Source organism: Clarias gariepinus, chromosome 13 (genome assembly GCF_024256425.1).
Source record: "Clarias gariepinus isolate MV-2021 ecotype Netherlands chromosome 13, CGAR_prim_01v2, whole genome shotgun sequence".
NCBI classification, from domain to species: Eukaryota; Metazoa; Chordata; class Actinopteri; order Siluriformes; family Clariidae; genus Clarias; species Clarias gariepinus.
Genome location: NC_071112.1, coordinates 25,852,255 through 25,868,097, shown reverse-complemented (window position 1 = coordinate 25,868,097; position 15,843 = coordinate 25,852,255). Strand labels below are relative to the sequence as shown.

At 36.6% G+C, this 15,843-nt stretch overlaps 1 protein-coding gene across 2 annotated transcripts in view; it reads left to right on the top strand.

Moving 5' to 3' along the window:
• Nucleotides 1-15,249, top strand: part of dync1h1 (dynein, cytoplasmic 1, heavy chain 1) — an 86,461-nt gene extending 71,212 nt beyond the window's left edge. For both annotated transcript variants that reach the window (XM_053509924.1, XM_053509925.1), the window contains exons 62-78: nucleotides 357-451; nucleotides 986-1,160; nucleotides 3,150-3,225; nucleotides 3,318-3,478; nucleotides 3,615-3,726; nucleotides 3,809-3,869; nucleotides 3,977-4,100; nucleotides 4,397-4,510; nucleotides 6,298-6,468; nucleotides 6,657-6,874; nucleotides 6,980-7,083; nucleotides 8,181-8,389; nucleotides 11,916-12,069; nucleotides 12,417-12,559; nucleotides 14,245-14,413; nucleotides 14,501-14,625; nucleotides 14,734-15,249. In XM_053509924.1, coding sequence (XP_053365899.1) covers nucleotides 357-451; nucleotides 986-1,160; nucleotides 3,150-3,225; nucleotides 3,318-3,478; nucleotides 3,615-3,726; nucleotides 3,809-3,869; nucleotides 3,977-4,100; nucleotides 4,397-4,510; nucleotides 6,298-6,468; nucleotides 6,657-6,874; nucleotides 6,980-7,083; nucleotides 8,181-8,389; nucleotides 11,916-12,069; nucleotides 12,417-12,559; nucleotides 14,245-14,413; nucleotides 14,501-14,625; nucleotides 14,734-14,862 — 2,340 coding nt within the window. In that variant the 3' untranslated portion in view covers nucleotides 14,863-15,249. The remainder of the gene's footprint in view (nucleotides 1-356; nucleotides 452-985; nucleotides 1,161-3,149; nucleotides 3,226-3,317; nucleotides 3,479-3,614; nucleotides 3,727-3,808; nucleotides 3,870-3,976; nucleotides 4,101-4,396; nucleotides 4,511-6,297; nucleotides 6,469-6,656; nucleotides 6,875-6,979; nucleotides 7,084-8,180; nucleotides 8,390-11,915; nucleotides 12,070-12,416; nucleotides 12,560-14,244; nucleotides 14,414-14,500; nucleotides 14,626-14,733) is intronic.
• The last annotated feature ends 594 nt before the right edge of the window (nucleotides 15,250-15,843 follow it).

Genomic DNA, 15,843 nt, shown 5'->3' with positions numbered 1-15,843 from the left:
TATTTGAAGGTTGACTTTTTTTGTATTAAAAACACTTTTCTTTTATTGGTCGAATGAAATATGCTAATTTTTTGAGGTAGGAATTTTGAGTTTTCATGAGCTGTATGCCAAAATCATCAATATTACAACAATAAAAGGCTTGAACTACTTCAGTTGTGTGTAATGAATCTAAAATATATAAAAGTTTAATGTTTATTAGTACATTACAGAAAATAATGAACTTCATCTCAATCTGCAAATTTTTTCAGAAGGACCTGTGGTTTTGGCACTGTGAGCAGGTGCCAAGTTGTGCTGAAAAATTAAATGACCTTGTCTCAGTGTCGTATTTGCAGTAGCAGTCTGTTGCTTTTCCTTAGGTTGCTTTTAACAGAGTGGCTCGAGGCATGCTTCACCAGGACCACATCACTTTTGCCGTGCTGCTGGCCAGGATCAACCTTAAAGGCATAACCAGGTAATAAAACAACATATTAGACACACACATGTTACCATTGCTTTTGTTTCGTTGATAGTCAAATGTCATTACGATTTCTGTCTGTTGTTGTAAGGGTAACATTAATTAACTGTAATGAATCAGTTCCTGATCCTGCATTTCTTTTTTACCTTTTTTGGTTCCACCACACATGGTTTTGTGTTAAATAGTGGGTTCCATAGTAATTTTATATTAAAGTTGATAACTTTTCCTTTTCGGAAAACTCTGCTTCTTTTATCAGTCGGTTGTTAAATGTCCATGTTTTTTGTGTGAAGTCTAGTTCCCATTACTGATGTTGAATGTTTGTTTTTAGGCATCTTCTCGGTGTTGTCAGACAAAAAAAGGGAAGAACCATAAGCTAAGGAAGTTGTCTGCTTTTGTTTGCATCGTGAACATGGGCTAGACTATGTGCAGGACAGGGGTACTCCAGAATAAGGGGATTAGACCTGTGCTGTATTGTAATGAGTAAAACTTGCTTACTGCTTATTTTCTCATGGGTTTCCTAATGTCTTTCAGTGAACCACCATATGATTCAGAGTTTCAGCACTTCTTGCGTGAGAAGGAGATTGTGCTGACGGGCACAGCTGTGCCGAAGGTGAAGGGCCTAAGCACAGAGCAGAGTGAGGCCATGGTCCGCCTCAGCCGCCTGGCTGCCTTCAGAGACCTTGTGGCTAAAGTGCAGGCTGATGAGGTGAGGCAGATTAAGGAATAATGTAAGACACATTTACATTTGGATGTTGAATGTTATTTTAACTGTATTGCACAGGACAATGAAGTTGATTCTAAATCAATGATTGATCAGACTTTTACCTTAATTGAAGGTTTTTTAACCTCAGAATAGGGGTGAACAGCATAGGAATTACTGTACTTTAGCATAACTAAAATGGAGCCCCCTATGGAAATACTTGAGGGCCCGGTGCGAAGTAAAGCAGCCAGGCACATTTGACAAACCTGAGTGATCATTGAGAGTGAGGGATAGCAGCATCCAGACATACCAGGTTAATACTCTATAAAGTACAGTGGAACCTCAGATTGTCAGTAACATGGTTTGTCAGTGTTCAAGACGAGCAAACATTTTTAATAAATTTTGACCTGGAAAACGAACAAGTCTTGGTTAATGAGTATGAAGTATCATGTTTCACAGATGCACTTCTTGTTTTGACGCCAAGCGTCACATAATCACAACTGAGCCAATAGTGTGCACATGTAAAGCAAAGATCTAAAAAGTTACAGATCTATTTTCTCTCCCTCTGTATCAGCCTGCTGTTTTTTTTCTGATTCCTCATCTACCTCTTATTTTTATTTTTATTTTTAAGTTAGAGTGCAGGTTAATTTGTTTTACTTTATTTTTATGTTTCTATTTTTTTGGGCTGTAATGAATACTTTGAGTTTCCATTTTTTCTTATGGGAAAATTTGCTTTGATTCACGTGTTTTGAAATATGAGTCTGTTTCCAGAACTAATTATGCTCGTAATCCAAGGTTCCACTGTATTATACCCAATAAGTCTCCAGATTTGCCCTTTTATCCAAGAACCAATCTATGTATTCACAAAGAAACATTGGGAAATTAATTGGAAGGCTATTCCATAACTATGGAGCTTTGCTTAAAAAAAAGCTCTGTCCCCCTGCTGTAGTTTACATAAGGTACCAACAAATAGCCTGCATCAACAGTAGTATTTAAAATCAATGTAAAGTTTCACTGGTAGCTAATGGATTATGGATAAGATGAGGGGGATGAACACAAGCAAAAGCGTGAACTATTTCTTTTTTGCATTAGTGACATTGTTTCTTATCTTGCAAATACTTCTAAGATGAAAGAAGGCTATTCTATTAATTGTGTCTACATGAGCTTCAAACAAAGGCTGTAAATAATAATCACACTAAGGTTTTTTTAGTGCTGCACATGATAAAACAAAATCCAGAGCTACTCTGTAATTAAAAAGCTTACTTTTAGTTTAATAACTGCTTAATAACAGCTTAGTTTAAATGATTTGGCCATTGTATACCATTGCTGAGGAAAGAACTATTTTATTAAACTATTGAACTATTTTATTTTATTAAGAGTATTTTATCAGTTATTTCTGGTATTATGTTTGTATAAATGGTGTGGGTTTTTTTTTTTTTTTAGTTTTTCTTCTCACCACTACATAAGAGGGATGTGCATGGGTCTGTGGTGGTCTTATTCCAAGTTAATTTCACTAAATTAATAAATAAGAATCTAAGATTGGTTTTAGCATCTTTTTTACAAGTGTAGGAAGATATGTTGATCTGTCAACATTAAACGCTTTTTATAGCTCAGGAGACTCATCTTCCATAGAGTTTAAAAAACTATCATTTTGGTTGTATGTTCTAGTTTTTAAGCCATCTTTAAGGTTCATGTAATACCAGGATGTTATTTTATTTTCTCTGATTATTTTTTGTGCAAGTGGGGTTATCTAGGGCAGTGATTCCCAACCCCCCGGCCGCAGACCGGTCCGCAGCAATCGGACACCCCACTGTGAGAGCTCTAATACCAGAGTTGGGGAATTGCTGTTATTTTCAACTGTGGTACCTGTGATAGCATCTAAAATCTGAGTAGTTTTGTCCGTGTCCAAATGTTTATGGGGCTGACTCCATGGGCAATCTATGGTCATCAGACAGAATGAGTTGAGTAATGATGTTTCTCATTTACCCGTTTCAGCAATTCTTCATGTGGGTAGAGAGTAACTCCCCTGAACTCTCTGTACCATATCTTTGGGCAGAGGACAAGACAACCAGTAAGTTGTTGTAGAATTGTAGTGAACTAGTTTCAGATGTTTTATACTTTTTCAAAATTATCAGAAGTTTTAAAATTTTCTTTGTCAATTAGCTCCCATTGGTCAAGCTGTGCACCAGCTGCTGCTAATCCAGGCATTCCGACCAGATCGTTTGCTAGCAATGTCCTCAATTTTTGTGGCCAAGGTCCTGGGAGAGAGCTTCATGTCCATTATTGAACAGCCACTGGACTTGGCCAACATTGTGGACAGTGAGGTAGCGATTGTCTGAGGTTTATGCTTTTTGAAATATTTGTTTACAGCTTCTCCTTATTCAGTTTTGCTGAAAAATGTAAAAGCCATCATAAGTGTGAGCCAAAATACCTGTGTTTTGCATAATAAATCTTTTCTAGGTGAAGCCAGGAACACCAGTGCTCATGTGCTCTGTGCCTGGGTATGATGCCAGTGGCCTGGTTAGAGACTTGGCTGCTGAGCAAAATAAACACATTACCTCTATCTCCATCGGTAAGAAATCAGCCTTTTGCATGTAGTTTCAACAGTCTTCTTAAGATGAAGAATTAGTCAACTTAACTTTTTTTCTGCACAGGTTCGGCTGAGGGTTTCAACAAGGCTGACCGAGACATTAACACAGCGGTCAAGTCTGGAAGGTGGGCAAGACATTTTTCAGTGTTTGCCCTGCAGTGAGTGTACTCACATAAAGCTTTTAATCTCTATAGACTAAAACATGAGCTTTTCTTTGTGTGTTGTCAAATAGATGGGTAATGTTGGAGAATGTACATCTGGCTCCTGGTTGGCTCATGCAGCTTGAGAAGAAGCTGCACTCCATGCAACCCCATGCCAGCTTCCGGCTGTTTCTCACCATGGAGATCAACCCCAAGGTTAGCAGTCTTCGCTCAATTACAGTTTTGTATTTAATTAGTTTAAAAATATGTGTACCTCTTGGAACTCAATGTCATTAATACAATTGATAGTTTAATAATTGATAAACAATACAGTAGATACATAAGGCAGGAATCGTATGAAGTATGATCGTATAGGTATTTGAAATATTTCATCTCATTTGATTCTGTGAAAAGTTTTCATTTAACAAATTAAGCAGGAACTAAATCAAACCTTAGAGATACTTGACTTTTACTTCATAACAGAGTTTTGATTTGTGTTTATTCGTCTGCAGGTTCCTGTGAACTTGTTGCGTGCTGGTCGTATCTTTGTCTTTGAGCCACCTCCTGGTGTAAAGGCCAACATGCTGAGGACTTTTAGCAGTATTCCAGTGGCTCGCATGTGCAAGGTGACAATGGCTCTTTTTTTTTTTTTTTTGCTGTAAAGTCTTGGGTATACACTACGTTCCAAATTATTACGCAAATGATATCTTTCTCTGATTTTCATAATTAGTCAATGCAAATGACAGTCAGTATAATTTTCTAGTCATCAACCATTAGTGTATAATTTGAATTTTATTGAACAAACGTCCTATTGATAACACTATTTATTGGGGGAAAAAAAACTGAAAATGCACTGTTTCAAATTATTATTCACAACAGGGTTAAAACATTTTATAGGCTGTAATGAAAATGGGCTTTTGTTGAATTTGCAGCTTTAGGGGGTCATATTTACTGAAATTAAAAGCTATTTAAATCAAAAACTTCCTAACAGGGCATGTTGCATCTTGACGTAGGACCCCTTCTTTAATATCACATTCACAATCCCTGCATCCATTGAACTTGTGAGCTTTTGGACAGTTTCTACTTGAATTTCTTTGCAGGATGTTAGAATAGCCTCCCAGAGCTGCTGTTTTGATGCAAACTGCCTCCCACCCTCATAGATCTTTTGCTTTCGGATGCTCCAAAGATTTTGGGTTTGAGGTCAGGGGAGGATGTTGGCCACACCCTGATTTTTTTATGCCAATAGCAGCCAATGACACAGAGGTATTCTTTGCAGCATTAGATGGTGCATTGCTGTTCATAAAGATGATTTTGTTACGGAAGGCACGGTTCTTCTTTTATTACCATGGAAGAAAGAGGTCATTTTGCAGAGGTCATTTTCACATTTACATTGACATTTAGGCATTTGGCAGACGCTCTTATCCAGAGCGACTTACATTTTTATCTCATTACACATCTGAGCAGTTGAGGGTTAAGGGCCTTGCTCAAGGGCCCAACAGTGGCAACTTGGTGGTTGTGGGGTTTGAACCTGGGATCTTCCGAACCGTAGTCCAATGCCTTAACCACTAAGCTACCCCTGGCTTAGACTAAAACACACCTTTCACACCTTCAGGGACCCTACAGGGGCCTACCAGCTCTCTTCCCATGATTCCAACCCAAAACATGACTCTGGCATTTCCTTGCTGATGTCGCAGCATTGTTGGGACATGGTGGCCAGCCACCAACCATCCATTACTCCATCCATCTGGACCATCCAGGGTTGCACGACACTCATCAGTAACCAAGACTGTTTAAAAATTAGTCTTCATGTATGCCTGGGCCCACTGCAACCGTTTCTGCTCGTGAGCATTGGTTAGGCATGGCTGAATAGTTGGTTTATGCACACCAGTAGCTTCAAATACCTGTTTGATATTTTGTAATTGCAATTTAGCAGCTGCTCTCTTAATCCGATGAATTTGTCTGGCAGAAACCTTCCTCATTCTGCCTTTATCTGCACGAACCTGTCTGTACACTGAATCAGCCACAAATGTCTTCACAGTATGATCACGCTTAAGTTTTCTTAAAATATCTAATGTTTTCATACCTTATCCAAGGCATTGCACTATTTGATGCTTTTTGGCAGCATAGAGATCCTTTTTCTTTCCCATATTGCTTGAAACCTGTGGCCTGCTTAAAAATGTGGAACAACCTTCTTCATTACTTTTCCTTTGATTGGGTTTATCTGGCAAACTAATTATCACACGTGTCTGAGATTCATTTCAGTGATCCAAAGAGCCCCGAGTCACAACACCATCCATGAGTTTAATTTAAAAACTAAACATTTTATGTTTGACACTTGCATCCAATTTGCATAATAATTTGGAACATAATTTAGTAAATACTAGATACTTACCAACCATATGCTATGTTACAGGCTCCAAATGAGCGTGCACGGCTGTACTTTCTCCTGGCCTGGTTCCATGCAGTCATCCAGGAACGTCTTCGCTATGCACCACTTGGCTGGTCAAAGAAGTATGAATTTGGAGAGTCTGACCTGCGCTCAGCCTGTGACACAGTTGACACCTGGCTGGATGACACTGCTAAGGTCTGAAATAATTAAAAACTTGCTTACATGTAAAAGGGTTCCTACGTTTATTGCCGTTCAGTAAATACAATTCTAGTACATAAGAGTTTGTTGCTGGTTGTTCAAAACCATTGTCTGTAAGTAAGTAAATTTCATAAAGATGCACGATGAGACAATTACAGTAATTTTTTCCGTTTTGTCTTTAAAAGGGTCGACAAAACATTTCTCCTGACAAAATACCATGGGCAGCACTGAAGACCCTGATGGCCCAGTCTATATACGGAGGCCGTATTGATAACGAATTTGACCAGCGCCTTCTAAACACTTTCCTGGAGCGCATCTTTACCACTGGCAGCTTTGACAGCGAATTTAAGCTGGCACTCAAAGTTGATGGCCACAAGGATATTAAAATGCCAGATGGTATTCGGTCAGTAAAACTAAGATATAATAGGATTTTAACACCTCAAGGGGTTGTTGGCTTCTTTCCGTTCCTTTTATTTAACCTTTCAATGGACATGTTTTTGTTGTGCAGACGTGAAGAGTTCATGCACTGGGTGGAGATGCTTCCAGATACTCAGACCCCATCTTGGCTGGGTTTGCCAAGTAATGCTGAGAAGGTTCTTCTCACCACTCAGGGTGCGATTTTTCATCCTCTCTATTTTTTTGCCTATGATTATTGGATTTACACCATTCTTTGTGGTTGCCACGGATATGTTTTCTCTAAGGTCTTTTGTTTTTATTCCTCTCTTCAAAGTGTTTCCTCTAATAGATTCTGTCAGCATCCACAGGGCTTTAAAAATTTCAAACATTTTACACAGCATATTACTCAGGTGTGCCCTGAGCTGAATACACAATCTCACATGTGTATGATCTCTGGCTGCTCATTTTGACTCAAGTCAAGCCAGTTAAAAACTAAATAGTTAAAGTTTGTAGACAACTGGCCATCACATTTATGTGTTCCTTTTGAACTACCCATTCCAGATTTAGTTACCTCTTTGCTGTTACAATAATCTTTACTTTTCTGGGAGAGGCTGTACACTAGATTTTGGTGCATGGCTGTGAGGATTTACCCTTTCCTCCACATTTCAGCCCCAAAGGTATACAGTACTTTAATCAACCTTGACAAACCCTCCCTTCATGGATCTATCTTTGTCCACAGGGAAATTGTGAGGCTGGAACAGATTTGGGTCCAATAGTGCCGGAGAAGGGAAATAGTTATGGAGCATAATGCTTAAATGCTCCTATAGCACAACTTTCTTTTTTTTAATCCGTATAAGGAAACCATTAATATTAAACATTTGTCACACAATAGCAAGAAGTGCCATCATGAGTTGTTTTCTGATCATACACATAATGAGTCTGTGTGTCCTGCTGAGGGCTGGGCTGTGTCCTTACCCTCCAGCAGCTGTATTTCACTACCATCATGTCAACCATTAGGGCTTCCATACTCTTTGCATTGTTTTGTCAAACCTACTTAAAACCACCCACTTAGCATGACGTTCCTGGAATATGCAATGTTTTTCCAATTTGCCTGATAATTTGCTCCCTTTATTAGCCTAGTTTGGAGTAAAAGTAAATAATCCCTGCAACTTTGTTAGCCACAATTTTTTTTTCCATCCTTTTTTTTTTTTTTTTTTTTTTTTACCCATTTGGATGATTTTGGTTCCATTCATTTGTTTCTGTCCACTTCCACCACCTTTTGCTATGGGACCTCCCTTCCCTGCTCTCCCCAGGCACAGACATGATGGGTAAGCTGCTAAAAATGCAGATGTTGGAGGATGAGGACGACCTGGCCTACGAGACGGAGAAGAAACAGCGTACAGCTTCATCCTCAGATGCCCAACCGGCATGGATGAGGACACTTCACAGTACTGCATGCAACTGGCTCCAGCTTATTCCGCTCTCTGTCAGTCCACTTAAACGTACGGTGGAGAACATTAAGGTGGGATACCATTGTTCTTACATTGTAATTACTCCAGTTGAGCCCAATGATGGGTTGTCCATTGAGGAACGATGGATATCAGCATTCAATAATTAATCTTCATATCTTAAATATTCATAAACATCTACATACAATCCATTAAAAAAGAAAAAAAAAGTATTAAGATAAAATATGTAATCACAGACATTATGCACATCCTGTGCTTCATTTAGCTTGAAAGGCTTTGTAATATTCCCAAATTGACTTTTTTTTGCCATATTATCTTTTTTAAAGGTCTTTTAAAGTTGGTGTTCTGGTTTAAATAAAAAAAAATAATTTACCATTTATTCAATTTTATTTTCAATACTAGTTATTTTCTTTTGTATTTATTATCAACTTAAGAAAAAAAAAAAAAAGATTTTCTCATTTACATATCTTGGTTTATGCCTGCAAAACTTCTGTCAGTTAACTTTCCAGATTCATTCTGTAAATTAAAAACATTTCTCTCCAGGCCATGAGACAGCATTAGATAATCTAATGTTTCTTTGTGGCAAACATTTGATCACACTGTGGTATTTATAATTAATACCGTGGAACCTTGGATTGTGAGTAACTTGGGCTGCGAGCGTTTTGCAAGACGAGCAAAATTTTAAAATAAACGAGCGAGGTCTTGACATATGAGTAGTACGCATACTTTGTCTGCCAAGCGTCACATTATCAAAACTGAGCCAATGGTTCTTCTCTCTTGCGTTTTACGGGGATTATGGATAACTGCCTCCCACGCTCTGTGTGCGTACATTAATCAACATCCGAGCACATGTGTACTGTTATAACATTACACGCATGCGCTCACACAGTTGCAAAGCAAGTGTCATTAGGGAGGTTCCTTGTTAAAGATCAAAAATCTTTGTCAGAAATAACCTGTGTTAAATAAGAGAGGTGGGAGGGAGTCATTTTACACAGTAGCCCCCTCCTTACTTACACACGCACACACACTAACACAAACACTGCTCTGTCAGGATTCTTATCAAAAGTAAAGTCAGGTTATTTTGTTTTATTTTTACTTTATATTTTGTATGAATAGTTTTTATATGAATATTTTTTGGATGTGGGATGAATCATTGGCGTTTCCATTGTTTCTTATTGGAAAACTCGCTTTGATATATCAATGCTTTAAAATTAATCCAATCCATGGTTTGACCGTATATCTATAATATCCTCTTTCCTGTTGAATATATTAATTGATGTATATTATGATACATTATGATGTATTGTTTTTGTGTGACTTGTAGGCAGTTTGTATCTTGTTTTAATATATGGGAATTGATGGGGAAATTGATAGCTTTCTTCTTCTTCTTGTTTTATGGCACATTCGTTTTGTTTCCAATTAGAGACCCTAATCAGTTATTCTTAAACCATTATTGTGATTATAATTACATATAAGTCTACATATGCCACAACAGCACTTCACTTTTACATTCTTCATCAACGCTCTTACTTAGTTGTTTTACATAGATGTCAGCTGTTAAGAAAATGTGGAGAAGATACAGGGCCTGTTGGTTGCTGATCCTAAATGTGGAGCAGCAGATAAAAGCATATATACCACAAGTGTGCTCAAAATGTGTGCCACAGAGAAAAATAATTTAAAGCTATATAATTTATCATTAGTCACTTGGCACTGGGGCAAGTAATTTGAGTTATGAATTGACAATTATTTGCGGAATGGTTGTGGACAGAAATGAAATGAGAAATTGCTTTAATTTTTTGTGTTTTGGCTTTTAAAAAATGAATAAATTCAAATAATAAACAAATATAAACAGTTTTTCTTGAAACCAAGAGACATTCAGTAAAAAAACCCGACATAGCAAAACTGTCAATTTGGGATTATTCTGACAAATTCCAACCATAGAATACCATATTGAATATTATATAATACAATATTTATTTATTTGCTTCTCAACTAACCTCATTTCTCTTATTCTGTTTTTTTATTATTTTATTTATACACTTTATTAATCTGATATCTTTTAAAGAATGTTGTACTGCAGACATTTCTTAAAACTGTCAAAATAACCTATAGTATGAGAGTTAGTGAGAGTAAGTCATTAATGAAAATGCTGAACATGTGTAATTCTGAAGAAAGTGTTAACACATCATTAAATACACAGCAAAATTTAATGTAGTGCCCTAAAACTGATATTTTAACCTGCAGGATTAAATAAATCTGTGGATTTTAATACAAATTTGTACTGGAGGACCACCTGCCTCGCATAGTTTAGTGTTTTCCCTGCACTCACACCCACTGCTAATTATTTAAATCAGATATCCTGGGTATCTTCTGTATCCTTCAGGACTGAAGTTGAAAACCACTGGCTGAAATGGCTGTAATGACATCTGGTCTGTCCCTAACTAACTAATTAGTAAAAATATACATATCTCCATGTATCAATATACAATAGTTATAGCAAACACTAAAGGAAATTTTGTTTACTTTTATTGATACTAAATGTATACCTTAAATATAAAATGTCTCATAAACTCATTGTCCAGTTTAAGATAAACCTGCTCATTCATACCGTTGTCTAATCAGCCAACAAGAAGGCAGCAGCACAATGCTAAAAACTAGAGACCTTTAAGTTTGGCATAATTGTTGCTGCCAAAAGGGCAAATTTGAGTTATTCCATAAACTGATGACATACTGGCACTTTCTCATCCAAGACTCTTTAGAGACTATAGCTTTTTACTTTAGTTTTTTTATTTTGCATACCCTCTTCACAGAATGTTTTTGCACCATTTTATTTGAATCGGTGGTTGTTTGTAGAAATCTTAAGGCCATCATTGACAGTAAAGGATTTGTGTTCAATTATTACAAGTTAACCTTTTAATTATAATTGTTGTTTTTTCTATTAGCTTTTTAGCGACTTTGTAAAAAAATGGTTGTAATTCCTAAAAATAGTTGGCGTGGTATTTGTTGTTAAATCCAATAAATTGAAGCTGGACATCCTACACCAAAAATTGTCATACATATGAACCCAACTGTATATTTAAGAGGTTTAAATTTAGATGTGAAAATGCTACAATTGTAAATTTATTGAAGCAGGGAGCAGTTTTAAAAGCAGTAACAAGTCCTTTTGGGTTACAAATTTGTAAGCCCAACCTACCCGTAAAACAAGTGTTCCAAAACTTTCTGAGCAAATGATACTAAATGGGCATTATGAATCAGACTTTTTTGAGAAATGTCCCTTATTTATTCCAAAAAAACTTCATCAAAAGGTTTCATGAGTGCTCCAGAAAAAGCAGAGAAGATTAAACCTCCCCCAGACTTTTCTTTTCAAAGCTCTGTGTTACAAAGCCCTTTTAAACTTTTTTTAAATTGCTCTTTTGTTATATGAAATGACTGCAATACGTGTAAAAAGTATTAGATGGACACATTTACATAATTTTATAGTCAGATGTACTGTTGCACTGCATGCTGTACTATGCAATAACATACAAGATTATAATTTTGTATACCCTACATACACTTTTACTGCTGTTCCCACTATAGGATCCTCTGTTCCGTTTCTTTGAGCGAGAGGTAAAGATGGGCGCTCGGATGTTGCAAGATGTACGTCAGGACCTCACTGATGTTGCTCAGGTGTGTGAGGGCAAAAAGAAGCAGACCAACGTTCTACGGACACTGATCAATGACCTTGTCAAAGGTGGGTTACATATGCTAAAGCAATTCTTATTAAAGCTTGAAAAATTTTAAATAGGTTTCAAATTAATGGAAATTACCTTATATTAAAGCCTGTAAAGTGTGGTGGTAGTGGCCTCTTTTGGGAGGATAATGTGCTCTGCCATGCTGCAAAAATTGTTGGAATGGTTTAAGGTACATGACAGAGTTATTGGTATTTAATGTGTATATCTAATATGATTTAGGATTTTGCAGTCTTTATTTTAATTAACAGTTTTGTTACCACCATATAAAGTTATTTACAAAACGTTGTGTAAATTTAATTAGTAATTCTTAAAGTAAGATTTAGCGTCGATTATTTGGCTTTTTCAGGCATTATGCCCCGTAGCTGGTGCCGTTACACTGTTCCTGCATCTATGACTGTGATCCAGTGGGTGGCTGACTTCAGTGAGCGCATTAAGCAACTGCAGCAGATCTCACAGGGAGCAGCCAGTGGGGGTGCTAAAGAGTTAAAGGTAACCACTTGAAAGCGGCTGTGCAAAATGTACTTTTAATGCAGTTATACTGTAACACCACTTCCAAAAATGCTATAATTTTAGAAGTTAATTTAATTTAAAGAAAAATGTATACTCGTGGAAGATTTCTCCTGACAACAGTATAAAGTAGCAGTAAATTAATATTTTAGAGTTAGGTTTTATTTATGTACAGTAGGTGGACAAGCGGTGTGTTACTATTACCATTGCGGCGTATGGCGACAGCATTTGGGTTTGTGCGTTTGCTGGCTTTTACCGCTGATTGGCGCTATATAACTATAGACTGACGCCTCAGGCATCAGTTCGTTCTCTCCAGGCTTAATGAGCCGCAGCTCGTCTAGAGCCGCAAATAGTTGCAGATAAAATCAAGTGAAACATGGTAATTAAACGAATTCATAATCACAGTAGTAACATAACAGTACAAATTTATAATTAAAATTCAATTAAATATTTTTAGAATCGAATTTAAGCAACATAAACGTTAACACAATGAGCCTTTAGATTTTATGTGTAATTAGAAAAGCTACTCATGTAGGGTCTTGTGTCATCTTATATTTTGTGTTTTGTAGTAGATTTATTAACTGAAATAAATTAAACTAAACGACTATAAATTTTAAACATTGTCAGATTAATGTGCAAAAACTATATAGTAAAACTATATAAGCTACATAGCTTTATAAGAGCACCACTTTTATTTAGGTGTGCTCACAATGACGAAAAAAACGTTATGATTTTGTTAATTAAAGTAAACAGCGTGTGCTGTTCCATATTGTTTTCTGTGAACTTGAGCGCGTCAGAAAATGAACCGAAACTCTGTGTATACTCGCCTTACAGACATGAAAAATATATACTTATATCTGCTTTTATATAAAATAATGCAAAACTAATTATTAGATTATGTAATTTGTATGAAAAGTGAATTGTAGGCACGCTCACTGGTGGCGGAGATGACATTATCACCCTTAGCACTGCCAAAACCATCGAATTTATCACTGAATTATTAAAATGGTCAGAGTGAGCTCCTTGCTGTTTTTCCCAAAGCATTCATAATCATTACTTTATTTTTGCCGGTGCGCTCTGGAAAACTTAATGTAAAAAATAATCCTGCCTTTATTTTTAGGTGTGCCAGCTGCCACTGTTCTTATACGGCTGATTTTTGACATAAAAGTCAGTGTTGTAAATGCTTAGTTTGTCTATTTTTTGCCACAGTTGTTTTTTTATAAGATAAAAAAAAAAGATTTAAAGTTATTAAAATGTTATGCCATTAATTTTGTATTAATAAAATGTGCAAATTGTTTTACAGTGGCACAGATCACACATCATATTTTTAATCAAATCATAATAAGTCTTTGAGCTTTTTGTGGAGACTAATAATTAATAGTAATTTATAATTTCCTGAAAAACATACTTTCATATGTTCATAAGTAATTTGCTGTCCAATCACATGCTTTTGATAGTGACATGGAATTTGAAAGAAAAAACGTTTTTAAGATGGACTGGTGGACTACATGGTGGACTAGTATATGTGGACTACATATATGTTTTTAAATGTCCACTGTGGTGTAGTCAAACTCAAGTTTTTCTTTCTTTACCAGGTGAAGCTAAAGTTGCAAAAACACCACACAAGTTGTTTTGAGGCTAATGATGTTAAATACTGTATTTAATAGAATATCCATGTGAACCTGGGCAGCCTGTTTGTGCCAGAGGCCTACATCACCGCAACTCGTCAGTATGTGGCTCAAGCCAACAGCTGGTCTCTGGAGGAACTTGCTCTTGAGGTCAACGTCACTTCAGCACAAGGAGCAGCACTTGATGCCTGCAGTTTTGGCATCAAGGGTGAGACAAAAACACATAAGGTCATATGCCTCATGTGATATATTGTGCTTGTATCTTGATTGAATGATAATTTTTATTTCTGTACAGGCCTAAAACTGCAGGGAGCCACTTGTACTAACAACAAGCTCTCTCTATCCACTTCCATCTCCACTGAGCTGCCTCTCACACAGCTCCGATGGATAAAGCACAGCAACATGGAAAAGAGGAACATGGTAAAGCATAATTTTTTCTTGTATTTGTGCATGAACATGCATTACCTATTATCATTGTAACATTGCTTATTTCATTGTTAAATGGCCTCCTTTATTTTTTGTCTTTAGGTCACCCTGCCAGTGTACCTAAACTTCACTCGTACAGATCTTATCTTTACAGTAGACTTCGACATTGCCACAAAGGAAGACCCCCACAATTTCTATGAGCGTGGTGTGGCTGTCCTCTGCACTGAATAGGTTATTGCTTAGCTTATGCCTTGATACATATAATTGCTAACTGTCTCCTGCCTATTTGTGATTCTTTGTAGCTTGGTACGTATTTCTTTAAGTGAACCTTGCCGTGGAAGAGTAACCATTTATGCTAGGAGAATAGAGTGTTGAGGAAATGCTGATGAATACATTCCCCAGTAGTGAGAGATGAGAAACCTGGTGGGATTTTTAAAAGAAGGAAAGCTGTATGTGGTTTTAGACAGAAAATGAATGTTGATTCAGGTTTTGCATGATTTAAAAAGTAATTGATGGAGTAGACAGGTTGGAAGAACTTGCAGAGTTTAGAATTCCAAATTAATATCTGCATGCTCATATTAATATGTATTGAATTCTAATAAAATAGCTAGCAAAATACATGTTGTACCACTTTTTATTTGAGAACTCTGGTAAATAAAGCTATACTGGAAAAAAAATAAGACTAAACTGCTTACATTATGAAAACAATATTCTTCTACAATTAACACTTTGTTCTGGCAGTCCAACAACTATTTTCTGCTCCATCTACATATATTTTTCTGCTCCATTTACATCTGCTCTATGGGTGCTGTGCCGTACAATGCCTGACCCTGCGCTCTGACCCATGCCCACTAAAAAATAAAAGGTGTGATATGTAAAGAATAAAAAACTTTATTGTGCAGTAATGTATACATAATGAATAAAAGCTGAGAACTTAAATTTGTAATGTGAAAATGCTAGTTTAAACTTTTGTAAAATAGAATATTTGGGTGGCTTTTTTTTAAAGATGCACTGACTTCAACCTTAATCAAAGAGATTAAGTCCTTAATCCCAAGGATTTGAATCAACTTTGACTATAGTCATCCTTGTCCATTTATGACTACTGTATTCAGAGGCTGACCTATATGTTCGCTACACACTTCATTGGGCCCTGCAAAATAAAGTATTTCCCCTCATGTCAAAGTGAATGTCAGTGGACAGATTTTAATAGGA